The 27,599-nt window shown below is 40.6% G+C and overlaps 3 protein-coding genes across 9 annotated transcripts in view; 2 read left to right on the forward strand and 1 right to left on the reverse strand.

Moving 5' to 3' along the window:
- Positions 1-12,406, reverse strand: part of LOC109640356 (laminin subunit alpha-3-like) — a 51,680-nt gene extending 39,274 nt beyond the window's left edge. For all 5 annotated transcript variants that reach the window (XM_020104318.2, XM_069511159.1, XM_069511158.1 and 2 more), the window contains exons 1-4: positions 11,999-12,406; positions 11,142-11,294; positions 1,044-1,161; positions 42-160 (exon numbers count right to left, since the gene is read on the reverse strand). In XM_020104318.2, coding sequence (XP_019959877.2) covers positions 42-160; positions 1,044-1,161; positions 11,142-11,294; positions 11,999-12,265 — 657 coding nt within the window. In that variant the 5' untranslated portion in view covers positions 12,266-12,406. The remainder of the gene's footprint in view (positions 1-41; positions 161-1,043; positions 1,162-11,141; positions 11,295-11,998) is intronic.
- A 1,029-nt stretch (positions 12,407-13,435) lies between these two features.
- Positions 13,436-21,185, forward strand: vps4b (vacuolar protein sorting 4 homolog B). 3 transcript variants are annotated; one of them, XM_020103903.2, is made up of 14 exons: positions 13,436-13,482; positions 13,631-13,896; positions 15,158-15,269; positions 15,552-15,652; positions 17,075-17,186; positions 17,382-17,532; positions 17,686-17,744; positions 17,858-17,977; positions 18,097-18,253; positions 18,365-18,513; positions 18,983-19,064; positions 19,150-19,369; positions 19,466-19,606; positions 19,692-21,185. In XM_020103903.2, exons 2-14 carry the CDS (start codon positions 13,876-13,878, stop codon positions 19,791-19,793), a joined length of 1,527 nt encoding a protein of 508 aa, XP_019959462.1. In that variant the 5' UTR covers positions 13,436-13,482; positions 13,631-13,875; the 3' UTR covers positions 19,794-21,185. The 3 variants fall into 3 exon arrangements, with proteins under 3 accessions (XP_019959462.1, XP_069367271.1, XP_019959471.1); XM_069511170.1 differs by lacking the exon at positions 13,436-13,482 and having other exon boundaries at positions 13,687-13,896; positions 15,162-15,269; XM_020103912.2 differs by lacking the exons at positions 13,436-13,482; positions 13,631-13,896; positions 15,158-15,269; positions 15,552-15,652 and adding an exon at positions 15,915-16,249.
- A 518-nt stretch (positions 21,186-21,703) lies between these two features.
- Positions 21,704-26,265, forward strand: kdsr (3-ketodihydrosphingosine reductase). The gene is made up of 10 exons (XM_020104030.2): positions 21,704-22,244; positions 22,945-23,034; positions 23,342-23,398; positions 23,477-23,542; positions 23,622-23,717; positions 24,236-24,427; positions 24,610-24,693; positions 24,785-24,868; positions 24,977-25,078; positions 25,178-26,265. Exons 1-10 carry the CDS (start codon positions 22,056-22,058, stop codon positions 25,295-25,297), a joined length of 1,080 nt encoding a protein of 359 aa, XP_019959589.1. The 5' UTR covers positions 21,704-22,055; the 3' UTR covers positions 25,298-26,265.
- Positions 26,266-27,599: the final 1,334 nt, after the last annotated feature.

Genomic DNA, 27,599 nt, shown 5'->3' on the forward strand with positions numbered 1-27,599 from the left:
CGAATAAAATATAACAAATGGGGTTTGATGTGATGTTTAACCTCTCCGTTCTCCAAAGGCACGGTCCGTGAGTACTCTGTGGTGCACAGCTGGTCGTCATCATTTAATACACGAGCATTGGGCTGCTTTCGGAACTTTTCAATACACTCACGTTTGGAATCTGCAAAAACAGAAAATAACAAGGATCACCTCAACTCATTTTCTAACCTTTTGTCATTTTAACATATACTGACATTAATATCAGACAGTTACCCTGAATCCCCAATATACTTGCATGTCCTGGGCATAGTGGACAGTATGATGTGAGTAATAGTCAGGCTAAGAAATATTTGAAGAGCAACTGATATAATGTCTTGTACCCCTTCACCAGTAATTAAAATAGATAAATCTAAAATGGAAAATGATAAATGAGGAAACAAATCCATCAAAAGCAAAACCTAAGGCTAAATATGAATTAACCAAGTCGTCTATGAAGTTAAGTAATGTGTGTGCACAGGTGTCTCCCAGATATTAGACATAACTCAGACATGTTCATTCAAATGTAGAATATTCTACACAGACACACACACAGACAGACACACACACACACACACACACACACACACACTTCATAATTGGCCTTTTTTCACTGCAGACATTTTGACTTGTCTTGGCAGGAGAGGCAGTGTGTAATTAATAATAGTTGGAAACCTAAACAGATCTGAGCCATCATAATTTGTTAAATCCGCGTGGGCAAAAAGTCAAAATGTCTATGAAGAAGGTATATTGTACATGAGTGTGATGATTCTAACAAGAGCAGCTAATAATGATTCAACAGCTACTCATCACTACTTCAATCAATCAATAAATGCAATAAGATTAGATCATTTGTACTATAAGTACAGAATATTTATATATATATATATATATATATTGTTTCAACATTTGATTCATAGCACAAGTAAACAAAGTTTGTTGTGTAAGAGGCGTGGTTTTGTTTTGTTTTTCAGAACATGATAAAAATGAAGGCATTGCCAAATAGAAAAACTACCACAGTGACTTACGTGCAAAATACTGCCAGGGGGTGAAGGTTCTCCCATAGTCCACTGAGCGCTCTAGCACCCACAGGTCAGGACGAGGTGAATTAGCAAACTTGATGAGGATGTACGCCACATGGAAGAGCTGAAAAAAGAACAACACAAAGAACAAGCTAAACAAAAGGCAGTGAATGCTCTGAACGGATTTGGCAAAACGTTGTCGTTTCCTTGCTCTATTAAGTAAGGTCCCAATCTTGGCCAGCAACACTTATTTCCTTCCTTGCAAAAGCCTGGGAACTAATTCAGCTCAGATGCATCTCTGGGAATTTAAACATTACAATTAAATCAAGGTAAGGGCTTCCGGTTTTGAGCTTTTTCATTTATGATGCTTGACAACAGCGGTACGTGCGTTGCTGTACGGCAAAGTACAAACAATAGTTTTCAGCAATAAAAGTGGTGCAGGTGCAGCCAGGTTGGTGAAAAGACATCAGCTAAGCCCACATGATCCACGTCCGTTCTCTGAACTCCCTGTGTCCTACTTCCGTCAGAGTATACAGGGAATATAGTGCATTATTGTTTCGACCAACAGTGAGCTTTCTGTGAGGCTCTGAAGTTCAGAGCAGTTTTCTTTGCAGATCATTAACATCCTCATCAAGCCCTGGACGCGGGCGACTTCAGCTTGATTGAACATTGTTCAATGGAAAGGTAATTTGTGAAAGTCAAAGGTCTCTTTGTTACACCCTGTATGGACATTGTATGGCTTGGAATTCAAACCCTGCACATAACACCTACAGTGTCAACAAAAGGCCTCAACCACAAACCTGACCACCACACCCTGTCTACAACCACAGTTTATTTTATGCAATATCAGAACTGGCATGCACGATGAACTCGCACATGTTGAACTTATTTAACTGTGCAATACATAATTATATTGTTTTGCTTTGTCTAACTTTTTGACTGTCCTCTTTGCTGCTGCAACACATGAAATGTACCCATTGTGGGATTAACAAAGGATTATTTTATTTGATCTTGAGTAACATTAAAAAACATGGCACTAAAGGCATTTTTGCTAAACTTGTGCTAATGCCTCCTGAATACTATTGATTAGATGAGTATTCTTTTTAATTTAAATAAGATATAGAAATAGACATTTTCAGGCCCACACCTGCCTCTCATCCCTTAGAACCTCAATGAAAACCCCAGCGGGCATTCAAGGCATTTTATATTTCTGTCTCTCTTTACATGAGGCAGGGAGCTATGCAAACATATCAAAGCAAAGCAAAGCCTTTGCTGTTAAGTCATGGACTGTGTCAAGAAGAATCCACAAGGATTGGGCCCCTCTCCATCCATCAAGAAGTAATGGCCCCAGGTTCAAGTAGTTCTTAGGTTGACAGATTGTGAGAGAGGTCAGAGGTCAGTTTGGGACTGTCTGGCCTTGTTCACTGAAAACTGTAAACAATCCCTAACTGCAAAACAGCAAAATCATCAGGAACAGTCTTTGACTTGACTGGAGTTTGTGGTCATTGAGCCATACAGTCGGTCTGTGATTTACAGAATAGCTTGAAACACCTCCTCCTGACCTAGTCTTTGAAAAGGGTGTGTTTTGAAATTAATCAGAGTACACTTCCACCCATGGAACAGGATGCTCAAAGAACAATAAAAAAGAGACTAACGGCACACACACACAAACAAGGCGTAGGCTGTTCCGGCTAAAAATAGAAGACACAGGTTTTGCAGTGGCACTGCCTACTATCAATATGCCGGTTCTGCTACAAGACCAGAAGGAAGTTTAGTTCACATGGTTTGCTATGATGTCAAAGGAGGGCCAGGGATTAGGAGGCAGGAGGGTGGTGAGATGGAAGTAGGGGGGGTCTGGCGAGCTAGAGACGTGCTGGCTGGCATGTGGACCCATCTCAGATTCCAAACATAGCGCCACATTCCCCTTCGCTCCGAATACCCCCAAAGCAGAGCATGCGACTGCTTTCAGGAACCTGTCGCTGACAGCAACACACAGTAGTGAAAATCCTCTCCACCACTTGTCATGGACACAGATGAATTTTTTATAGTTTCAAAGAATAGGTATCCTTCATTATCCTTTAAAAAAAACTGCTTATGCTCTGATCTTTAGTGCAGTCGGACACAAAATGTGTGTTCTAAGTTTTTGGGTTTGAGTTTTGGCATTTCTCTACCTTTAGTCTTTCCAAACATGAAAAATAACACAACACTATAAACAGAGGAGGCTGCAAGTCACATGTTCAAGAACATACTCTGTATAAATTGTACTTAAGCTCCTGGTAAACAAGTGAAAAAAGCTGGTTCTGGTGTGCAAATACAATGACTTTGAATCTGACAACAGCATCTCATGACAACCTTAATAGACATTTCAGTATTGAAATACACTAATTTGCAGGTGTAGGACCAATAACTCTATATTCCAGTATTTTGTGTAATGTAGTTATTTAGTTGTTAAAGAGATTCTATCTGAAAGGCTGTGCAATGTTGTGATCAGGATATGAATACAACTAAATTCAAACTTGATTGTTGCTATTTGTAGTTTTAAAATATTCATGCACTGACACAGGCACATACTGTATGTTAAAAAAAGGGGGGGGGGGTTCAACTTTCATAAAAACTGGAATTACCGTCCTGCAGATGTGTTCCTCTGATAACCAGTGCAGTTTTAGTCTACGTAAAAAACATTCTGACTAATTTGAGGTCACTGTGACCTTTGACCACTGCAATCTCAGCAATGAATCTTTGAGTTTAAGTAAGTGAAAATATTTGCATATTCCCTGAACACAGACTTGAGATAACATGTTAAAGAGGAGAAAAACAGGTGAGGTGAATGTCACTTTTACCTTTGACCCTTGAACACCCAAATCTGATCAGTGAATCCATGAGTCTAAGTGAACATCAGCATTCCCTCAAGGATCACAAAAAAAACTTGAAATAATGCCTCTGGCTGTCACTGGCTCGCAGGCATAAAAAACACATCTATCCTAAACAATGTGATGTCATGTGATACTAACTTGATGCCAATAACTAATCCTCTGGAAACAAAAAGCCAGTCAGAGACAGACAGGAGTACAGGGAGGGCCTGTCCTGACATGGCATTATTTAATGTAAGACGTGTCCCTCCAACTGCTGCCCTGCCAGTATAAACACACACTTTTGAAATATGTCAGCTACATATTGTTTGGACAAAGCATAAATTAATATGGCGATGGCATGCTAAGCGTAGCAGCAGAAGATTCCGGTGGTGTAGAAAGACATGAAACAGATTGACAGGCTCGTGGCATAAAGAAGAAAAACACCTGAGCAGAGCCATCATCTGCCCCTCCCTGCAACTGCAGCCTCAGGCTTAAGACAAGGGTGGCATGACACATGAGAGGATGCTGCTGAGTACAGGAGGATGCTGCATGGTGGGTGTAAAAAAGGTCAGGGGTCAAGCTGTGATATGGAGTGTTTGACAACCACCCTCGACACCCCCTCCTCAAATTCCTGACCTTGACCCCCTACAATAGTGTCACATATACAAGGTATAAAGTATCCAGTCCTCCTCTAACCTACCACTTAACACAGCGTGGCAACGGAGCCAAACCACGTCCCTCATGACCAAACACCATTTTAACAGCAACATATTAACATATTTTACACTTGCAGCAACATGACAAATTATTTTGACAAACACACGTGTCAGTCACATCACTTTTAATCTGTTGACACTTTATATGTCATGCTCAAAGTGTGTTTCTGTTTTATTGATAAGTTAATTCCTAGTTTGGGTGTGACGACTAAAGTATGATAAATGTGCACCCTCGAGGGGACAGATTTCAACGAAACTTGGTGGGAGGATGTGGTATGAGTCAGGGAAGAACCTTTTAAAATTTTAATGTGAAGCCGTATTAGGGGGCACATTCTTTTTCCACTTTCATTATATGCAACATAGATCTTTAGAATTTCGAGAACAAAGTCATAATAGTACGAGAATTAAGTTTAATTAGTTTTTTATCTTCAACATGGCCATGATACAAAGTCCTATCAAGGGAATAATTCATGAATCTTGATTTTTTTTTTAATCAGGCAAATTCAGGGGACAGATATATATAAATATATATGAGGGTGGGTAGTTTGGTGCAGATTCAGATTAAAATGTGGATCTAGTGAATTTAAATGTGGTTTCATAGGGGACTGGTTGACATGGGACAGGGATTCACTTTCCTCTACATTTTTATTGATTTCCCAGGCAATAATTCATGGATCTTGATTAAAAACACATTTTGGGAATTGATACTTATGAGTGAGGGAAATTTAGTGCACCTTGATTGAATTTAAGGGGACTACTGGGCCTTTATTTCACCTATTTGATTATTGTGTAGCTCTGATAGGAGATACTATATGCTACCATAATAAAGTATAAACAAATGTGACATGAGAAGCAAGCTAGAAATCTAGCATAATGTATATATGTACATTTTCAAGAGTCAGATAGTGAATATCCTCCTCCCAAAGGGCACAGGAGAGCCGGGCATCTACAGTGAGATCAGAGCACTGACAGATAGAAGCCCTCTGAGTGAGCTCCTGAGAGTTTGACGTGAGATCAGAAGAATGAAACTCAAAGGAGACGAGGCATCTCCTCCTGTTGGAGCGGATCATCCAGACAGACAGTGCATGCTGCTGCCCTGTGGGGTGAAACAGTTGCCCTGTGCTTTGTAACAATGCAATGTACAACTGTTTGTCTGTGCACGACAGGTGGGCGGTGGAAGGGGAGAGGGCTATTCTGGTGTATTTTTCTCTGTCTCCATGACAGAATTAGTTATATGGTATCAAAGCACAGTTGGCTTAAAGTCACAAGAGAATAGTAGTTGTAACAGAAAACATATACAGTACATGCATGTTGCTACTTGTTAGCAATGTTCTCAGTGTAAAAGCCGGAGGTGCAGCAGCACAATATGTAATTTTTTCACTGCCTTCAAGTAGGTTTGCTTCTTTATGAAAGGTTGATATCATAATATAATAAGTTTTATGGTTATATTGTGAAATAGCAAGCCTTTGATAATGACATCTTAAAAATCGTTAATACTTTTTTAATTTGTATCAGAAATTCTTTACTCCCTCATATCGGTATTGGCATTTGCCCGCAAGTTCGAGTGAAAGGTTTATATCGGGCAATGAAAGTATTTTTAGGAAACAGTATTTTTTACTGCATTTAGTTTTATTACAACGTAGATGATGCCATGAAATCGATAAACGAGTGAGAAGTTTTATATTTTGCTATTTCAATTTTTTTAGAGTTAGGTTTTTCACTGCAGGACAAAAAAAATCATCTTTCCCTAAAAACTTTTTAATGCAAGTAAAAGAAACTGTAAGAATGACTGTATGAATGTATATGAAAATATTAAATCTATATAGCCTTTGTTTCCATGTAAATTATGGCCCGCTGTTGAATGTGTGTCAATGGAAGTATGGCTATTCGTGAAACAGCTGTATTTAATGTCTAGGAAAACTCCATTGCATCAAAGCCTGCGTCAGTAAACCTGAAGCCACTAATTACCTTTTCCATGTACGAATTAACGACATGGGCCTTGAAAAGGTGAATAAATCCCATGTTAAACCCCACAATCTTTTCCTCATCGCTGCTCCAGATTTAGGAGATGTGTGATGCACTCGCCAAGCCAGACAGCTACTGCTGCCACACGAGGTGGCTGTGAGTGGAGTAGTAAATATCTGCTGGGTTGGCCTGGCGCCTTAGGCAGTGTGGCTAAAGACAGGCACTTACATCACCTCCGTCGTCACTACAGCAATAGGGATGTGTCTAACAGCCAGTCCTGTCTCTGGGGTCGGCTGCATGTGAGCAAATCTTCATTAACAAACTCAATTATGTAGATAACAGTCATTTCCTTCCATCTTGTTTTTCTGTTGATTTATATAGAAATCACATGGAATATAGGTTCTATTTATAGCCTGCATGATTTTATAGGATGAAGTCCAGCCATGAACACTGGATCTGTACCCACAGGGTCCTCCATGCATTCATTGTTTCGAGCATCATGCTTGGTTGTGTCTGAATGTTTATTCAGTTAGAGAGCTGATGCCGGGGGAAAGTGGAATATCAAGACGTCTGTGTTTGTGTGTGTGTGTGTGTGTGTGTTTTCTGTTTGAGTATTTTCTCACCACCAAATTACACCACCTCTCCATTTCTATATCCATTTATCCAGTGAAAAGAGAAGACCGGGTCATTTTCAGCAAGGTTTAAAGAGAGCTAAACCTTTGTGAGAGTCCGAGAGCACAGAAAGGATGTCACACAATACCGCCTAGAAGGATTCCAACACAAAAGGAGGCGACGGCTGCAAATAAAACATTCAACCCCACTTTGGTGGGAGGTGGACCCCTGAGAGAGGGGATTAGGTTCCAGGGAAATGTCTCTAAAATTGAGTTCTTGGAAGCTTTGTCTGTCGTTGATTGCAAAACTGAGAGCAGAGCCAAAGCCACTGCACTAACCCGAACCAGATCGTTTCTGTCTTCCAGCTTTAGCATTCGAGTTATAGAATCTCGCACTCATTCACAGCCCCCAGGAGAAAAGCATGTACAGTATATGCAACGGCATAGCCTCCTGGGTAAATACACCTATTAATCATAGATAAACAACAAGATGTTCTGCAATCTGAGTCCAGTTAAAGCGACAAAACCACTGCACAAAGCTCCACCATCAACACAACAAACACCTGTCGCCCACAGGAATAATCCACAGCCTTAACATTCGTATAAAAATACCATTCAAGTCCGCTGAACATCTAATCAGAATAATAATGCGCGATGTTTATTTGGTGCCCGACACCCACCAATCAGATGTGGCAATGTCTCATCAGATGGGAGACAGACGGCAGTAAGCTCTCAAACCATGTTTGGCTCACATGGTCCACACTGAGCTCACTCAGGCAGATAAGCACATGTGGTCGGGGCTCCTAAAATACATTCCCCCACAGAAAAGAAGTGACTGGCAGTGTGATAGATGGTGTAAATGTTTACCGGAACAATGGCTTGCCTACTGTGTCCTGTAAATAGTTTCACAGGGGCAAAGGTTCCTGGAAATGTAGCTAGTGTTTTGGGGGAGACGATTAAATAATAACTTTTTTCACCAAGGTACATCAAACGATTATTCATCTGTAAAAAATAATAATTTAAGATTTACCACAGTATTTGACCATGCCATTTGACTTCAACCCCCAAAGTTCAACCCAAGGTTACAGTTGATGATCCCCCTTAAATATCTACTTACAGTTAAAATTATTTTGGAGCAATATCTCTAAAAGCAAACAAGCTGGCTTTATCTGTCAGACAGGAGCCAACTGAAAATCATGGGTCATAGGGCAAAAACAAGGAGTAGCTGGTCTGCTCATGTCAGCAGGTCTAAGACAGAGAGATTATCCATAGGAGGTTTTGATCTGGAGGAGTAAAACAAAAGTGATCATGTCACTGGTGCACTCAGCCTGAAGACTGTTTGATAAAAGTAGCACCAGGATTTGGAAACAGGTTGCTTGAATGAAAACTGGAGTCTCCAACCCTGCTAGGGCCTCTGTACTAAGGCACAGCAGTGCGGCAAATGGTAATATCAGCTTTTTAACCTGCCCACAATGACAATGATGTTTATCAGGGCCCTGTTTCAGAAGATAACTCTGAACCTCAGAGTTTCAGGTTCCAGAGCAGCTGATCTGAGAAACTTCCATCTCAACTCTGAGAATATTAACTCTGAGTTAATTAACCACATGCAGTAAAAAAAGAAAGAAAATTGTCAATGAAGCGTGTCTCTGGCAATTCACCATAGCAACGGGTAAGTAAAGAGAGGAGCTTCCATTTAAAATCCAGTGGAGGTGGGACGAGCTGCTGCAGTGCACTCATTCACCCTGAACAAAAAACAGTGGCAAACAATGTAATTACTTCTAAGTCATAAACCAACGTGTTGGTCAAACCAAACTTAGGACCTGATGATAATGCAATATGAAAAGTCATAAAAATTCTGATTGGGGCATAAATGTCTCTACCAAATAAAATATTAATGACGATCCCTCGTTCGCCTGTCAGGACAAAAACTCAAATCTGTCAACCTCATGGTAGTGAGACCTACTGTAGTATAGGGTAAATGAATGTTAACACTTTAATGTAACTTTTTAAATACAAAATATAATTTACGCTCCTTTTTATGGTGGTTTACTCACATGTTATTTATAGGTGACTGAAGTTTATCCACAGCGTGAGAGAGCTGCCCAAAAATGATTGTTTCTCCACCTTTTTTACCACTACAGCCCTGCACGTAAGTACAACCTGTGGATCATGGATGTAAAAGATTTCCGCACTGTCGATTTATCAGTTTGTGAAACATTGCGGAGCAAAAGAGTTTCCGAGACTAAAAGCCTGAGTTCACTTGTAGTCCGATTATTCTTTATAGTTGTTTAAACAATCTCTCTTTACAGAAAAAGCGGAAGAGGCTGTCAGAAAAAAACCCCTCTCTTTGAACCTCATCGTTTTAACATAAACATCAACTATGCCGCTATCTTATATATCTACTGAGAGCTAACAGCAGACCAGCCACCTGCGTCAGCCTTGAAAGAAACCACAGAAACCATTCAGCTGAGTCTAGCCCACATATTGCATTGAATGCTAGCTTTGTGGATTAAAAGAATAAAATAAAAGAAAAAATCCCCAAAGCTATTAAAGCCTCACATGGAACAGTCAAACAATCTAACAGCTCTGTCTTGGATAAAGCATGAGCGTGCATTTGCAGGGTGGAGGAGAGCAGTAAAGCACAGTGGTGGGGGAAAAAAAACACTTACTTCAACTCAGGGAGACACCTAAAGAAAAAAGACATTTAAATCCAAATGATAATATGGTAAATGCACATATAAGCAGCCATTAAATAATATTTCATTTTGAGAAATCTATTGTCTGTTGGCAGTAAGTGAGAATGCTGAGTTTGCTTGTTTGATACAACAGAGGTTAGGTAAAAGAGTAAATTACAAATCTGTCCCAAACACACCACAATCTCCCATTATCCTTCACAGAACAGGTTAACAAGATTTGAGTTATAACAACCATGCGGCTTAAAATGCAGTGGTGGCAGGTGAGCATTGTTTACAACAGATGCCATCGAAAGAAAATTTGATAAATGGCAAGTGTGTGTTTGAGGGGGGACAGGGTGTTGTGTGGTTGGTCGTCAGATATCCAGCCGGGCTCTTTTTAGCACACCATAACGCAAACCCTGCTCCCAAATAAATTGAGCATTACCACGTATTAAAGCCAGACTTCCCCAAAGGCTGTGCATGTGTCCATCCTCTTGTGAGCTATATTTAGCCATGTAGGATCTCTGCTCAGCTCAGCCCGTCTAAAAACAGAGACAGAAAAGCCCATACCCATTGTCTGACGCAGTGCCCACTGGGAGCCAGAGATGCAAACAGAGAAGCTCTTCACTTGCTCTCGTATTTAAATCTAGCACTAGACATAGTCGAATCCCTGCTCAGACAAGAGGTCGAGGCCTCCACCTGCACTCCTCGAATCTGATTTCACATCCTCCTGATCCCTAGTCCATAGCCAGAATTCCTCTCTTTCCTCACAGTGTATAATTGAGCATGAGGTACGGTTTCATGGGGCCGCGAGCCAAACTCCTGCCAGAGACACAGGTCAAGATGGAAGCATATTCACCAGCCAAAAAGGCGTGAATCTGATTCCTGGAAAGCAGCCAACTGTAGGACAGGATTCACATGATCACTGCCGGCTGAGGTGATGAACTGAAAAACCTTGTCATGTAACACCATTGTCATATTTGTGAATGAAGTGGAATGAAGGACCATGAGTAAGAGAAACTTTCTTCCAAGCATATGTCCAAAAAAAAGCAGCAGCAAAGTACTAAAGAAGAATATGATGTAAAAATGGATTTTCAGCTTCCTCACACACTTGTCAACTCATCTCACAACAGCAGAGTAAGAGGCAGAACACTTTCTTTCTCTCGCCTCTGCAACACCCAGGTGCTCTATTTTACTGAAACCACAGAACAATCATTATACACAGTGCAGGTTGCAGCAGGTTACCAGCTGTTCGTAGCAGATCACGGAAGTATTTCAATCTCACCTGCCCAAGGTCCAGGGTAACGTTCACCTCATTGTACCCCAGCCCCCTGGAGAGAGGAGGGCTCTGCCACCACCGCTCTGTCCCGTCGATGGCGTTGGTCACCGGGTGGGCTTTGTTTGGATCAATGGAGTTGCAGGAATCACAGAACTGACCCTGAATGGTGTCAAATTAATCGAGATTTAGAAACACACACACACACACACTCAAATAACCACAGCAAACTCATGTTTTATAAAGGAGCAATGTCTCAGCAAATTCCTGATGTACACTGAAAAAAAGAAAAATGTTGGACCAACTTAAAATTTTACTTCAGTTGGCAAAACAGCATTAAGTAAGTTTGTTCAAAGTAAAGTTATCGATTTTTTTTTTTACACAACTGATAACTTTCAGTTGAAAAACCAAAACCAATTGAAGTGTTTTTAAGCCAGTAAACCATTTTATTGTGTCAGTGTAGCTTCCTGCAAAACATTGCAAACACAACTAAATATAGAGTTCAGAAAGGCATGTCATTGTCAAACTGTTCTTATACTAAGGTAGCGCCCAACATTAAAACAACTACTGAGGGTACAAGACCACTGTTGAAAGACATTTCCTTCAGAAAACTTGGGACTTCACAATCAATTGTGTACAACTATTTCTGGCACTTGTACAACTTGGTCATGTGGGCAGAATTGTCGAGGTTCCTCTACAGCAGTGGCACAACATGGAACCGGAGGACCGGGTTAATAAAATTAAAATAAAATAGAATTTTACACAACGGTTAAACTTCCTGTTGTGTACCAGTTCAGAATTTGCCCATTACAGGATATATAATGCTGCAATTTCCCTTTTACGCAAGAAGCTGTCCACATTTTTACCTGTATATTTTGAGTAGGAAGTCCAAAGTTTGGTCCTCCGACGAGCTTACAGTATAAATCATGTCTCGGTCTCCCAGCCTCATCCTCGCCGCAGGTTGCTGTGGCAGAGATCCGTGAGCTCTGAGCGAGGTTGAAATACGGAGGACTCAAACTAAAACCTGTCACTGCGTTAACAGACTCTTGACCATTCGCGTCCCCGAAAAGCGCCACCGTCCAAGTAAAGACTGCGGCGAGGAGAAGGTGAGCTCCTCTCATGCTGCTCGCCATGTTCCACGTTTTTCAGAGTTCCCTGTAGATGCTGAGAACGACCCGCAGAGCACAGGTCTTGTCATTTGGAGATCTCCATCAACGGCGCGTAATGGGTGCGCGGCTACAAACGCGCGGGGGCTCTTCCAGTGGGACCACACATCCGCTTGTGCAGAACAAAAGTTTTAGGTTGATGTTCTCTGCTCTCCTGCTGGAGGTGCGCTCTCTTTCTGCCGCATGTTGACAGCAGCGCCAGCTCTGCGTCTTCCTGCACACAAACTGTGCGCCAAGCTTTGGAGCTATCAGGTGTCAGGCTCAGCTCCACGTCTGTCCACATGAGGCCGAAGGTCTCTGCACTTTACACTCATGCAGTCAGCAACACGTCCTCTTAACTTTCAACTTTATATTAAGAAAAGAAACAAACAAACAATCTACCTACAAGATTAAAAGTCTCAACCCACAAGATTGTGTGTACATATAGAAACTTATGTAAAACTATTCTGCCATATTTATGGTATTCTAACAAAACAGAAACCAAAAATATGCAAATGGTTTACAAATGAAAATGTTATATTTTTGTTATATTTTTATAGTTTTAAAAGTATAATGTTTGCTCTTTGGATCACAGGAGCACTTAACATGTTGGTATCCACAAGGAAATCTAACAATGGTCTTGGGGCGACCTCTCGTGGCACAGACCGATATCGCATTACCCAGAGTTGGAGTGGATTTTACTGTCCCACATGATTCCCATTAAAAGTGACTAATTGTGAAATTCTGAATGGGCCACGTTCATCCACACAGGCCAAAACTCTCCTATCACTGTTTATACTGTGTCCAACCGGCAAAACGTTCTCTTTCGTTTAAGTTTTACGATAAAAAATATTTTAAAAATATTTATTTAGTCACTGTGAAAAGTTTGGGGGGATTTCTAAAGCATTTCAACAAAACAAAAAATGATGTTAATAAAAATGGAACCGTATTCAAAGGTTGTTGAAACAGATTGTATTCAAATATATTTTATATTTTTCATAAACTTAATATCCTTCTTCATATATCTATAGTTTTGGTATGACAGTAGAATGTTAGCTCTTGGGATCAAAGGAACCCTACGCCTGTTGACGTCCCACAAGGAAATCTAACACCGATCTTGTGGCGACCTCTAGTGGCACAAACTGACATCACATGACTCAGTGGTGAAGTGGACTTTTGTGTTGTCCCGTCACAAGACTTTCCAGGCACGGACAACACAAACGACTCGTTTTCTGTCTTTTTGTCTTAAATGTCTTCATGTCTTGTATTTCTTGTGTTGTTGAACATGTCCACTGTCCCAGATGATTTCCCATGAACTCATTGTGGAATTCTGGCGGTTCTGTCTCTATTTAGGTCATCACGACTCAGGAAAACCAGTGTTGCCCTCGCAACTTGCTCCACAACATCGTGACTCAGACATTTAGAGACAGACTGGGTTTCATTCCTGAGACTGGGCAGGCAGCTTTCTTGAACGCATGTCAGTGCTGAGGGGAGTGACAATAAACAACCAGGAACTGGCTGTGTGTCGACGGGATAGATGAAACAAGACTGGTGGGGATCCCAGGTCGAGTGTGAGAGTGTTTTTAATCCGCTGCCACATGGATCCAACGAACCTACAGGTAGGATGATGTGTAACTCTCCTTGAAAGTGCAAATATCCAAGTTTGTAACGAGTGTGTTAACTGTGTAGGAACGAAAGTGCGTTCTGACAGGTTTCGTTTTGTCAGAAACTTCAAGTATTTCTAAAGATGGCCCACAGTGTGCTTAAGTTAAACAGTTTACCATACTTGTGTCAATATGTCTGTTCTGCAAGAGCCAACTGAACTTCATCACAGAGTAAAAATACTCACTCACATCGAGTCTGTGGATTCAGCTGAGCTCTGTGAAATTATTCATTAACAGGTTTTATGAAATCACCTACTTATAGTACACACATGCTATGTGATCGTTCTCTTCTTGATAAAAATAGAAGGAACTCGCCTGATGTGTTGATGGAAATGTGGGGGGATTTCATGGTCAGGTAGACTGCACATAAAATAATGTATTAATATTCTGCTGTTTGTGGCTTTTTGGAAAGACAGTTGCCTTACTGTTGAAACTCCAATTCTGAAGCAATTTTTTCTACACTTAAATCCTTTTGGGAACATCAAAAATGTTCACTGAATGTGATTTCTTTTCAAAAAGTTAAATGTAAGCAGCTTAAAAGATGCAATGTGTATGATTTAGGTGAAAGTGAAATTCTTATTAGTGTGTAATAATGTCTGAACTGTTGTTTTCTTTACTCTTGGTCCTTTTATATAGAAATGCTTTATATTTACATCAGGAGCGGGTCCTCTCTACGTAGGCCGCCATGTTTTTTACAGTACTGGACAAACTAACACCTTTATTTTGTAACTTCACCACTGGATAACACTAGATTCTACACACTGAAGCTTTAAGAACTTCCTGAGATCACAGTGAATGGAATTTAAAACCTATATGTCAAGTAGAACAGATACGATGGAACACAAGATTCCCAGAATTGCACTTCCATAGGGGAAGTAGCCAGAATAAACCTTGAAATGTCATATTACCCTGCAGTTACAGGCAGAGACAATCGACAATCAGTTATCAGTTGCACATTGATTTAGGATTTGTTTGTAAGATTTATTTCAGCATGCTAGTTTTAATATTAACATAATTAAAATGTTTGAATTTTAAAGATCCTGCAGAGACCCTGATGTCTGATGTAAAAAGTCCAAACTAACAGTGTTCATGAACAACTATATTGCATTTATGTTGGCTGAACAAGGTATATGCCGTTTATGTGAACTCACTAGTTTGAGGTTCATACACAATTTCACAGAAGTGCAAGATATGAACTAATTCCATTCTCTTTCAGAAAGCTATTGCCATGGCACAGAAGGCCTCAGAAGAGGACGAGGCTGGGAACTACGAGGAGGCCATCCGCTCCTATCAACACGCTGTCAAGTACTTTCTGCACATTTTGAAACGTGCGTCAAAATGATTCTAAACAATGCATCTAATGTCACAACACCATAACTGATGTTTATCAAGTCCTCCTATCTGATCTACCAATTAGCTTCTGCAAGGGAAGTTATGTCAATGCAGAGTCTGTGCATGCAAACCGTTGTATGGTTGTTTGTGTGTGTGCCAATTTAAAATGTAGCCACCCCTATGATGTGTTCACTAGATAGTTTATTGAATGTTATCGCTACAAACGTTAATTACAATATGGGACGGCATCAAATCAATGTTCTCCTTCCCATCATCAGGTGAACCTCAGGGTAAAGATGGCAACCAGAAGATCAGAGATCGGTGCAAACTGTACCTGGACAGAGTGGAGGAACTGCAGAAGTACCTTGAGAATAAAGAGGTTGTTGTTTTAGAGATCTCCACAACAGTAACACTGAAAAACTGTCACAACAAGGTGGATTTGCTGCAGCACAAATAGACTTACTGATGCTGTGTGATATATTATTCAATGTCAGAAACACTATGAATCTGGTAGTGTTTAATTTTGGTAAACCCACCTCATAACAAGCCACATCAACCACAACTCTTATAAATCCTAAATAAAGGTAATGATGGATAGATAGATAAAGTAGCACATGCAAGATTATATTTGTTTACAGGTTTTTAAATCCAAAATGATAACTTGAATTCTTTTTATATACAGTTTATACTTGTATTAAAGCCGTGACTCAGAGGCAACGTCTTGACGTCATCACATTCCGTGTACGCCAGTATCGACTGTTCAATGCGGAAGTTTCCTCCTCGATCAGACTCGGGAGCGATCTGGGGAAACGAAAACAACCTTCGTGAAAACCTCGATTGTCAAAATAACAGAGTATTTGTGAGTTCAACTTGTGGAGCGGAGTGTCCAAGAGTTGCTTAGTGACGGCGTAGTGATATTCGTTTCGGTTACCGGACAAAGTGATCGGCCCCGATGGCTACCAACAATAATTTACAGGTAAGTTGACGACCGACCCGCAGCGGAATAAAACATGTACATGCGAGAACAAAGTTGTCCACGTGTAGAAACAAACATTGAGAGACAATCTAGCTGTTGCTGAGCTAAGAGAGAGGCTGTGGTGTTCGCTGTAAATGCTTCCGAGGGGGTACAACGACGTTTGTGACATTAGCTGCTAAGTAGCATGCTCAGCTAACTTAGCTAACCTGAGCATGAGTGAGGTTTTCCACTTGTCAACAACATTCAGACCACAAACATCGAATGCTGCGACGTGTATGTTTAAAGAAGGTTGTTTCTGTCTTTTGTTGCAGTTTATGCGGGTGTTCGTTTTGCTGGTTAATAGCAGTTAGCTTCTGCTGACCAACATTAACACCGCTAATGAGATTAGCGTTGCTAACCGACTGGTTTTATTGGGCCTCTAAAAAGAATACTCACACCAGAAAGCGAAATTTGTTGACGTTATATCTCCAATTTGTGTTCAGAGTGTGTTGTCGCGATAAGCTTAACTTAGATCTTGTGCATTCCTACCTCACTCTGTTCCATGACATCACGCTGAACAGGTGTAGCTTTGAATCTGCTCATTATATAATGCATTACGGTAAATGTGCACCAATCACAACATTGCACACGGCTGACACGGCTGTCTCTCAAGAACAGTTTTACTTAGTCATTTAAGTTAATTGTACTTTATGTACTTACAGTCATCATTTTGCTCTGATGTCCTGATTGTCTGACAGTTATTGGCTTTCTCCTTCATCTGTTGTCTCTGTCAATGCCAGCATCTATAACTATAACTTGAGTTTCCTGTGTCTCTCTTAATTCTAGAAAGCCATCGATCTTGCCAGCAAGGCGGCTCAGGAGGACAAAGCTCAGAACTATGAGGAGGCTCTGCGTCTCTACCAGGCTGCCGTTCAGTACTTTCTTCATGTGGTGAAATGTAAGACATGAGTACACTGTGAATGCAACCTGATATACACATTGACACTTGTAAAGTTTACGTGGGTGTAGTTAATTGTGGCCAAGGTTATACAGTCTTTATGTTCCTCACTGAATTACATGCAAGAATTGCTTAAAAAAAAAAAAGTAGAAATCATTCTTGTGTAACTTTGTGTAATGCTTTTCTTTCCAACAGATGAAGCACAAGGTGATAAAGCTAAACATAGCATCCGGGCGAAGTGTGCTGAATACCTGGACAGAGCAGAGAAGTTGAAGGAGTATCTAAAGAAGAAAGAGAAAGCTCCTCCTGCTAAGCCTGTCAAAGAATCACAGTCTGATGACAAAGGGTGTGTTTATGGGTGGGGCAGTGGGCCTGCTCATGTGATGCCTCTTAGATATGGGTTACAAAAATCAGTTGTTCTATAATGCTAATATAACTTATATTCTTGACATTTTGCCAATTGAATTCATTTTTTAATATGTTCTGTTTGTGTGTGTAGGAATGAAAGTGATGAAGGTGATGATCCAGAGAAAAAAAAGTTCCAAAATCAGCTCTCAGGTTTGTAATTTGTTAATTTCAAGGACTATCACGCCCTCTGCAGACTTATTGTTGATTTATTTTAAGTTTGTTCCTTGCAATCGTGTCATTAGGGAAGTAATGTTTTTTTACAGGTGCAATTGTTATGGAGAAACCAAACATCCAATGGAGTGACGTTGCTGGTTTAGAAGGAGCCAAGGAAGCACTGAAAGAAGCCGTTATTCTTCCAATCAAATTCCCCCATCTTTTCACTGGTATTTAATGTTACTTAATTGAAAGACCACCTCTTAACTTTGCTCCAAATGAAAACATTTGTGTATATAATATGAGTACTTGTGCCAGATACTGCATAACCTCTGTGTTTGAATAACAGGAAAGAGAACTCCATGGAAGGGGATCTTGCTCTTTGGACCTCCAGGCACAGGAAAGTCCTATCTGGCTAAAGCTGTTGCCACAGAGGCCAACAACTCAACGTTCTTCTCCATCTCCTCGTCCGACCTTGTTTCTAAATGGCTGGGAGAGAGTGAAAAGTGAGTTTATATCAGCAATCCACAGAAGTATGGGTCAACCTTAAGAATATGCTGCATCTCAGACCATGTGCTCCTATTTCATATCCTGAAAGCTTCCATTCTACTTCACAGATTGGTGAAGAATCTTTTTTCCCTTGCGAGGGAGCACAAGCCTTCCATCATCTTCATCGATGAGATTGACTCGCTGTGTGGCTCAAGAAGTGAGAACGAGAGTGAGGCTGCTCGGCGTATTAAGACAGAATTTCTGGTTCAGATGCAGGGTAAGTCTGCTGAGATAAAAAACAACAATTTGTAATTACTGAATGTTGTGATAAAGGGGTTCTTTCGGGCAACCTGCAAGTTTTTTGGGTTGTTGGTTCACATCCCAAATTCAGATTAATGTCTTCTGGTCACCATAGGATTTCACTGTATTCACTTATTACTAACTGAAGTGTGAACAGTTTAAATGACTGACCCTAACCCATTGGGCAGGGAAGTGATAGATACACTCCAGATAGATTCAAACTGTACAGCATGCTGATTCTGGTCATATGTGTTCAACAATTCTCCAAGACCTATTTTTTGCATGTGCAAACTCAATGCATAATAACCATGTGTTCAAAAATCTATTTTGAATCAATGACATTGTAATATAAATACAGACTTGTCTAAAAGCATTAAATATTACATTTTTGTTATGATCCAAATTCACTCTAAAGTATGTCCTACCCTGCATTTGTTATTTTGCAGGTGTGGGGAATAACAACGAGGGAGTGCTAGTACTCGGGGCAACAAACATCCCATGGACCCTAGACTCAGCCATCAGAAGAAGGTTATTGTCATTAGTCTGTAAAAAGTTGTTTTTGAACATGTTGTCATTCGCCTGTGCTGATTTAGCATAAATTCACCTCTCTCAGATTTGAGAAAAGGATCTACATCCCGCTGCCTGAAGAGCACGCCCGATCTTTCATGTTCAAGCTCCACCTGGGATCGACTCCCAACAGCCTCACTGAATCTGACTTTTTCACTGTGGGCAAGAAGACAGATGGGTACTCTGGAGCAGATATAAGTGTCATCGTCAGAGATGCTCTAATGCAGCCAGTTCGTAAGGTCCAGTCAGCAACCCACTTCAAACGGGTATGTCTTCTATTTCACACACTATTCTGTTCTTCACTGTGATGTATTAGAGTTATATTTGTTAAAGTTCCCTTTCTTTTTTCTGATGTTAATTAGGTACGAGGCCCATCCAGGACAGACCCCAACACTATTGTGGACGACCTCTTGACTCCTTGTTCACCTGGTGATCCCAACGCAATTGAAATGTCATGGATGGATGTTCCCGGGGAGAAGCTATTGGAACCTACAGTATGCATGGTATGTAAATAAAAGTGATACATTGTGATATAAACAAATATTAGAGCCACTACTTCATTACAATATAATGTCTTCCTCTTTTCAGTCTGACATGCTGAGGTCTCTGACCAACACAAAGCCAACAGTCAACGAGCAAGATCTGGACAAACTGAAAAAATTCACAGAAGACTTTGGACAGGAAGGCTAGGCGGGATAAATCGGCCAAGTCAAACCAAAGCAAAGGAATTGTGATTGTCTCTCTTTACTGTCCCTGTCCATTCTTTTTGTCTCTCTCTGTATCATCTTAAATATTCACCAGACCGGGTGGTTTCTCATGAATGGCCAAGATTACTCCTCTGTTCTGCCAATCTGATAACCATACAAAAGGCCCTAGTGGCCAAAAAGACCACTTACATCTCCAGCTAATCCGATATAAAAGATAAAAGAATCAATACCTCACTGGGGAATTTAGAGGGTTGTTTGACTTACACACTAAAGGCTAAAGGTATTGATGAGCAGAACACCCAAGCAACTTATGGAAGCCAACAGATGTACACAATGCAATATCCTCTATTTTCAGTTAGGACCATATCCTGCATCTTTGTTTTCTACTCAGTGCATCACACCAGATAAATAAATACTCCTTATATATATATATATCCTCTTTTGTATTAAAATAACAAGCATTTTATAATATATACTGTATTTTTTCGATTATATAAATCTTGGACTGGGAATGTGAAGCTGGGGGCATGAGTTCACAGAATTTGTGTTGGTGAAATACATCATTCTCGTCTCAAGGTGGCAGAGATTACAATGTTTGAAACAGAGATACTCAAGATGACAACTGCATGAGGTTCTGTGGCAGTTTTGGATTGTTAATCAAGTTTCCAAACAAATGACAATTGTATTTGTTAACTCCTTTTGTCATTTGAATCCAACACAGCTATTGGCGTGAATCACCAGTGGTGCCGTACCAAAATTGTTGTACCCTTTTATTCCTTACAGACTCGATAGCTTTGAATTACTTTGTCACTCAGCTCATATGTTTGGTTTTTTTCACTGTCCACAGGCTTTGCTAATTATCCATAATACAAACAGCAAAAAACGAAGCCTTAAAATAGAATCATGTCACATTGCAAATTTCGAGATGTTGAAGCTGGACACTGGTGGCTCAGGTGAAAACGTCATTATCTTGTACACTTAAAAACAGGAGTGCATCTCCAAGCATGGAGTATGTGTAGCCATAAGTGGCAGTGTGCACCACGTGCCTTCCAAAAAAGCTGCGAAAAGGTTTTTTTTTTTTTTTTTAAATTTAGGTTTATTTCTAAATTGGTCATAGTGCTTATGAGTCCTTCATCACTACAACTAAGAAATGTTCAATACTTGCACATTTCATGTAAGCTCTTTTAGAGATTGTACACAGCTGTACTCTTTAGCTCATAAGGTGTGCAAACTTGATGGGAAACATCTCTTATTTTACTGTATATGTCTGAATTTATTGCCAACTCTTCAGTCTTTTCTTTGTGAAGAGGTGCATACGATTTTCTCTTTTTCATTTCCATCATGTAAATAAAGGTTATAGTTATGTCAAGAAAAACAGAGTGGTCATTTGATAAAGGTTTCACACTTAGGTAAAATAGATATTTCCTGTACTAATTATACCAGTTTACTCAACTGGTTACTGGTTTTGCTGGTTTGGAGTTTTTTACTTTATTTGCCAATGTACAAACTTGGCAAATAAAGTGTGTGGACAATACAACCTAATTTTATTTTCAATGCAAGATTAATCAAATGTAATATCAGTCAATTGAAATTAAATATCAGATAAATGAAAACATTTGAAATGAATTATCAAAAAATGAATAAATAAATGAAATATCTAAATATGATGAATATTAACAGGTCAATAACTTTAATCCAGGGTCATAGAAAAGTCACTCTCCGAAGTGTAACGATGAACTCACTATTTTGTTATTGTTTGATGAGTCCATGTTGAAATTGTACAGATTAATTTGAATTACAAATAAAATATTTATTTAGTAAAAAACGAGAGTGGAGCTCAGGCGCGAGCTGCTGACGACGAATAATAAGGAAGCGGAACGTTGCATTGTGGGAGTTGTCGTCAACGTGCTTTAGAGCGCCGCTTTGATCCGGGAGATTCTCCTGGCGTGAGGACTACAAGTCCCGGTGCGCGCCTGAAGCGTCCGTTGACTGTGCACGGTTGGATTTGTTTTGGTTTGTGCAGACTGCGTCTTGTCACGGGGAGCCAAGGTCCGCCACGGAGCTCTCACCTGACCGCCACACACCTCCGAGCCGCCGCCGGGGCCTCCGACAACAACTCCTCCTCCCAGCTCCGTGCTCCTCCGCCCTCTCGGATCCAGGACCGTCGCGCAGCAACGTTATCGGACCTCAGAGGCTGGCCCGCTAGTTAGCAAACAAGCTATCGTTCGTTTGCCAGAGTCCACCCATGTCCTCTGAGGAAGGATTGAGCTCCTCTATCGCGGACTGGCTCTTCGTCAACTCCTGGTGGCTCCTCCTGCCGTTCGTCATGCTTCTTGTGGTCGCTGCCTTCATCGTCGCCTTCGTGTTGCTGTTGTACATGATATCTCCTCTTATTAGCCCCAAACCTCTGAAACTGAACGGGGCCCACGTCGTGGTAAGTGCCCCGGGGCGCTAACGTTTCTTCGCTGGTTACAGGCGGCTAACGTCCACTCAGTCCTGGAGCTATGTAGCTAGCTTCAGTTCTGTTAGAAGTAACAACAACGTCAATAACTAGTCGTAACTGTAAAGATAATAAATGATCGTGTGTCATTTATAAGGAGTGACATGACTTCTTATGAGTCAAGTTACCTTAGAGAACAGTTCATAATATACACTCAGATAAAACTGCTGTTGTTGAGAGGTTTTAATTGAACTGAGTTCATTTTCAGCTTCATTGTAACCTTGCTGAGACCAGATTATATATCAGAAACACCCTCAGTATAATTAGCTGCATCACTACAAACTACTGCCATTACATTCACCTAAAATCCCAAACCTCTCTATATAAGAATTTGAGTCAAAAGTTTTTATTGGATTGTTTTATCAGACTACATTAGTTTTCGTTGAGTTCATCCACCTGTTATCTGTGTGCAGCTATCAGAGATGTTCTGATACCATTTTCACTTCCCAGTACCCATTATGTTGTATTTAGCGTCATCCCTCCGACACTGACGTTTTCCATAGGGTGCACGTCTCTGTTTTACTCATGGGGCTAACACTACTCTCCCAAAAATCACTTCCCCAAAAGAGCTGCAGATCAGTTACCTTATATTTGACCTTTTGATGAATGAACCGCTTAACCTTTGTATTTCCAGGTGACAGGAGGCTCAAGTGGGATTGGGAAATCCATTGCAATCGAGTGCTACAGGCAAGGAGCATTCATCACTTTGGTGGCACGAGACGAGGTCAGCACACACCACAGTCAAACAATCATCCTGCTGTGCCTAGACTAGCTAGAAGTTTTTGTTTGTTGTCATAGTCAGCTTGTGAAACTAATTCAGATGAATTTGCTCTGTATCAGGCCATGGATGTGCTCCACTCACATGTTAAATGTGCTCCACTCACATGTTAAATGTGCTTTGTTTTCCAGTAGACTATTTGCCTTCATATGAGCATTCCTGTTCAGAAGATCTGCCATTTTTACATTTGGTTATTAAAGCTTGGTGATATTTTAAGTGCTTAAACAAGTACATGCTTTTTTTTTTTCTTCAGGCTAAACTCCTTCAAGCAAAAAAAGAGGTGGAGAAATTTGCCATCAATGACAAGCAGGTATGGATTAAGTATTAATTCCAATGGAAAATGCTAATCCTTCGTAGATGGAGTATCACATACAATTTCTGTATTCAGGTTGTGCTCTGCACATCAGTGGATGTCTCCAGTGATTATAGCCAGGTGGAAAGCGTTTTAAAACAGGTACTGTTACCTTTTCCATCTCAGACTCCTTTAATAATTCAGTGCTGAATTACTAAAGTGGTGTTTTCTTATCATCCAGGCACAAGAGAAGCTGGGGCCTGTTGATATGCTTGTGAACTGTGCTGGCACATCCGTCTCTGGAAAGTTTGAGGAAGTGGAAGTGGACCGTTTTAAGGTAAGTACCTGCGAGTGAAACCAAGACTGTTTTGAGACGGGTCATAAGTCAGTAAGCTGGTAACAATATTAAAGCAGTGTTAATGTCATATTCGGTTAAATATGCACTCCTCGTATTTACTCTAGTGTCATAAAAAAGGAGACAGTTTTATATGAGATTTGAAGCAAAGTAGATTTCATTTATTTATATTTCCTACAATAGGAACTTTAAAGCTTTTTCGGAATTTACACAAATGTTATAAAACTAAATGACTTGTGTCCAAGTTACAAAAACAAATCTTGCACAATACTGATATTTGTCTAACTTAAAAAAAATAAGTTATATGCATTAAATATTTAGCAGGAAAAGGCTTTAATTTCTATTTTATTTTGTAGGATGGTTTTGTTGCAGTCAGAGATTCAGGAATTGCATAATGTAGTCCACTGTATCTTTAAGTTGTGAAACTTCTGCAGCTGCATTTATGCAACACATGAATGGACTATCCTATTCTATGTGAACCTTGGCCACATTTCCAACAGAAACTGATGGAGGTGAACTACCTAGGTAGCGTTTACCCAACACGGGCCGTCATAACAACCATGAAGGAGAGAAGAATGGGCCGCATCATGTTTGTGTCCTCCCAGGCGGGCCAGATCGGCCTGTTCGGATACACTGCCTACTCCCCCTCCAAGTTTGCCCTGCGTGGCTTAGCTGAGTCGCTGCAGATGGAGGTGAGTGTTGCCTTCTCGTAAGTGAACACCACTTGCATGGGTTTCCACTGCACACCAAGAAAAGACATTGCAGCCATTTAAAATTGTTTATCATGTATATGATATATTTTACTGTGCTTTTAAATTTTCACAAAGCCATTTTATCTTAAAAAAAGGTGATTAATGCTGCTGTTCTTCTCCAGATAAAGCCGTACAATATCTATGTGACTGTGGCCTTCCCCCCTGACACTGACACTCCGGGATATGCTGAGGAAAATAAGACAAAGGTAAACTTAATAACAATTAACAATAACATAATTTGATATTAATTTCCCACCCATCTAACACAATTTCCTCCTCTATTGTTTTCCCTCCCAGCCTCTAGAAACTAAATTAATCTCTGAAACAGCAGGAGTGTGTCAACCAGACCAGGTGGCCAAAATCATTGTTCGCGATGCAGTTGTAAGCCACAACCACGCTTCTACAGTTATACAGTCAAAACAACTACTTACTGGGGAAACATGGATACTGTGGTGTTAACATATCTCCCTTTTTTCTTTGCTTTTGCAGCAGGGGAACTTCAACAGCTCCGTGGGACCAGACGGTTACATGCTATCAGCCCTCACCTGTGGAATGTCACCCGTCACCTCCATCACAGAAGGTCTTCAACAGGTACGAGCACATTTAGGAAACCGGTCAATGTGTAGCTCCTCCAGGCTGCCATTAATATTGTGAGATTTACAGTTTCTGACCTGTTTGTCTTCTGTACAGATTGTTACCATGGGATTATTTCGGACCATCGCCCTCTTCTACTTGGGGAGCTTCGACAGCATCGTGCGCCGCTGCATGATTCAGAGAGAGCAGTTAAAAGCAGCTGACAAGAGGGAGTAACAGCAGCCATACCTGCTTCACAGCTCATTGCTCCTCTTCTTCCTCCTCCTCTTCCTCTACACCCCCCATCCCTTCATCCAGCTGTTCAAGTGCCCAACCGTAGGTGGGAAATAGGCCAAGCATTTCTGAAAACATAACAGACAAGATGAAAGAAAATGGCAGATGTTTACTCTCTGCTTGTCCTCCATTGACTTCACGGCCATTTTTTTCTATCCTTTCAGAGCATTCCAGTGACTTTTCAGTTTAATGTGTCAGCCTGCTTTTTTTTGTCGGAGCAGCCGTACTTTGTGGGGGGGTGAGGGCAGACTAAACATCCCACAGCCTGGTTTTAAAATACAAATGGGTTTTGTGAGCAACTGTCATTTTACACATCAGGCCTCCCTGCCTCTACTCGCACAGTGTTTATATTTCCCCTCGCAGAGAGGAAAAAACAGCAGATAGCTTGTCTGACCAGTTGTGCCAAATATGGCTTGAAATTCCTTCCCACCGTGGGGCTATAGTAAAAAACCGAATGGTTGCTCTCACCTTTTTGCCATATAGTTGCATGTATTACAAACTGGGCCCACCCCGTAAGAATTGTACTATCTTCAATGAAACAGTTCCTCAATCACAACCTTTGTTGTACCACAAGTCTTTGCAGGCAAAGCACTTTCCCTCTTCAACCAGCGACCGTTGCTGTGGGGTGTTTTTGTGCTCTGCATCTGAACTAAACAAAGATGTGATGACAACAGTACACTTCAGAGAAAGTGAGCAAGAGAGAAAGTGAAAGCATTTGTTGTGTTTGATTGTTTTTAAATATTACTAATGCAAGAACATAATTCCCATTTTAGACGAGGTGTTGGGGCAGAATTCTGGGTAATTTTTTTTGTGTGCGTGTTTGTGTGTTCATGTTTGCTGTGACTGAGCCAACCCCTAGGGAGCGAAAAGCCATTCGATTTTAATGTCTCTGGATTAAATGCACCAAATTATTTGCTGGTCCTCCCATCTTATTTCATTGAGAAAGGAGAGCAGGTACTAGTTGTTGAAGCCATGACGTTAAAAATGGGGGGAAGACATCAGCTCAGGTGATTTAAATTTTCATCTGTGCGTTTGATAGAATTCAGCCCACCTTTTTTTCTTCTTTAATGTGTAAAAGAAAGCGTATCATTTTACATGCAGTCTGGTGTGTCTGTGCACATATTCAGCCGCCACAGTCAAAGATCCGAGTGGGATCCATAAACTGTCGGGTGGTGTAAGTCAGGGCAGGGCACTGAGGGCATGACTCGCTGGTTTGAGTCATGTCCCTTTGAGTCTACTGAGGGCGATAGAGATTTGTTTTACATGAAGGTCAAAATAGTAAAGGGACTAGCATGAAAAGTGTTATCCTCGTCCTTCTGATTTTTGACCCTCCGTCACTCTGTCATGCACAGTTGGGAATTTGTAACTCCCTGAATAACAATATCGATTCCCTCCTGGTTTCTGTCAAACCTTTGGAAAAATCATGTACTTATCACACGACCTTCTTACTATTTTGAAGTAGAGCGTCAACTCTTGCAAGTCTCAATTTGGTCCATCACAAACAGGGAGAATGTACTTTAATACAAACAATACAAATCAGGTTAGGAATATTATTTTTAAATGCACCACTATCTGAATGCCAAAATGTGTTAAGACAATTTTTGTAGATGCAATGCATTTATTTGAGATTTATTTCCATGTTGCTGCTCTGTTGATCTAAGAGTTAGTTTGTGAAAGACGTGGAGCAGTGTGGGGACCCATTCTAAGCCTTAAAGACGTGACTACTGATGAAGCTAAAGCTATAAGGATGGACCTGTCCACAGAACAATGTGGCTTAACCCACATGTGGTGTACCAGTTCATTTAATGACTTTTCAGTGTTTTTTGTGAATATTTTTGTCAACTTCCAGTCTTTGTACGACAAAAAGAAGCCTTGGTGAAATCCAAGATATGAAAGTGAGAATGGATGACCCATGTTTGATGATGTTCTCATTTGACATTGGTTTAAAGGCATACTGTCCTGCACTCAAGAGGTTTTCATAATCTTACATTTATTTTCTTTCAGAAGTTCTCTTTTTCCTTGAGGTAGCAGCACATAGTTGATGGAACATGTAGCCCACGTAAAAGCAGTTTTGTTTAACACCTTTTTAAGCTATGCAAATGAAGCTTATGCTTACGAAATGTTAAAACATTTAGTCCAGATTTCAGTTCTCTAACAGCCTCTCTGTTGTCTCAGTGTCATCATTAGATCATTACTGAGTATTGAACATGAAAGTCATGATGCACTCTTGTTTCATTCTTCTTTC

Source organism: Paralichthys olivaceus, chromosome 16 (assembly GCF_024713975.1).
Source record: "Paralichthys olivaceus isolate ysfri-2021 chromosome 16, ASM2471397v2, whole genome shotgun sequence".
Taxonomy (NCBI): Eukaryota; Metazoa; Chordata; class Actinopteri; order Pleuronectiformes; family Paralichthyidae; genus Paralichthys; species Paralichthys olivaceus.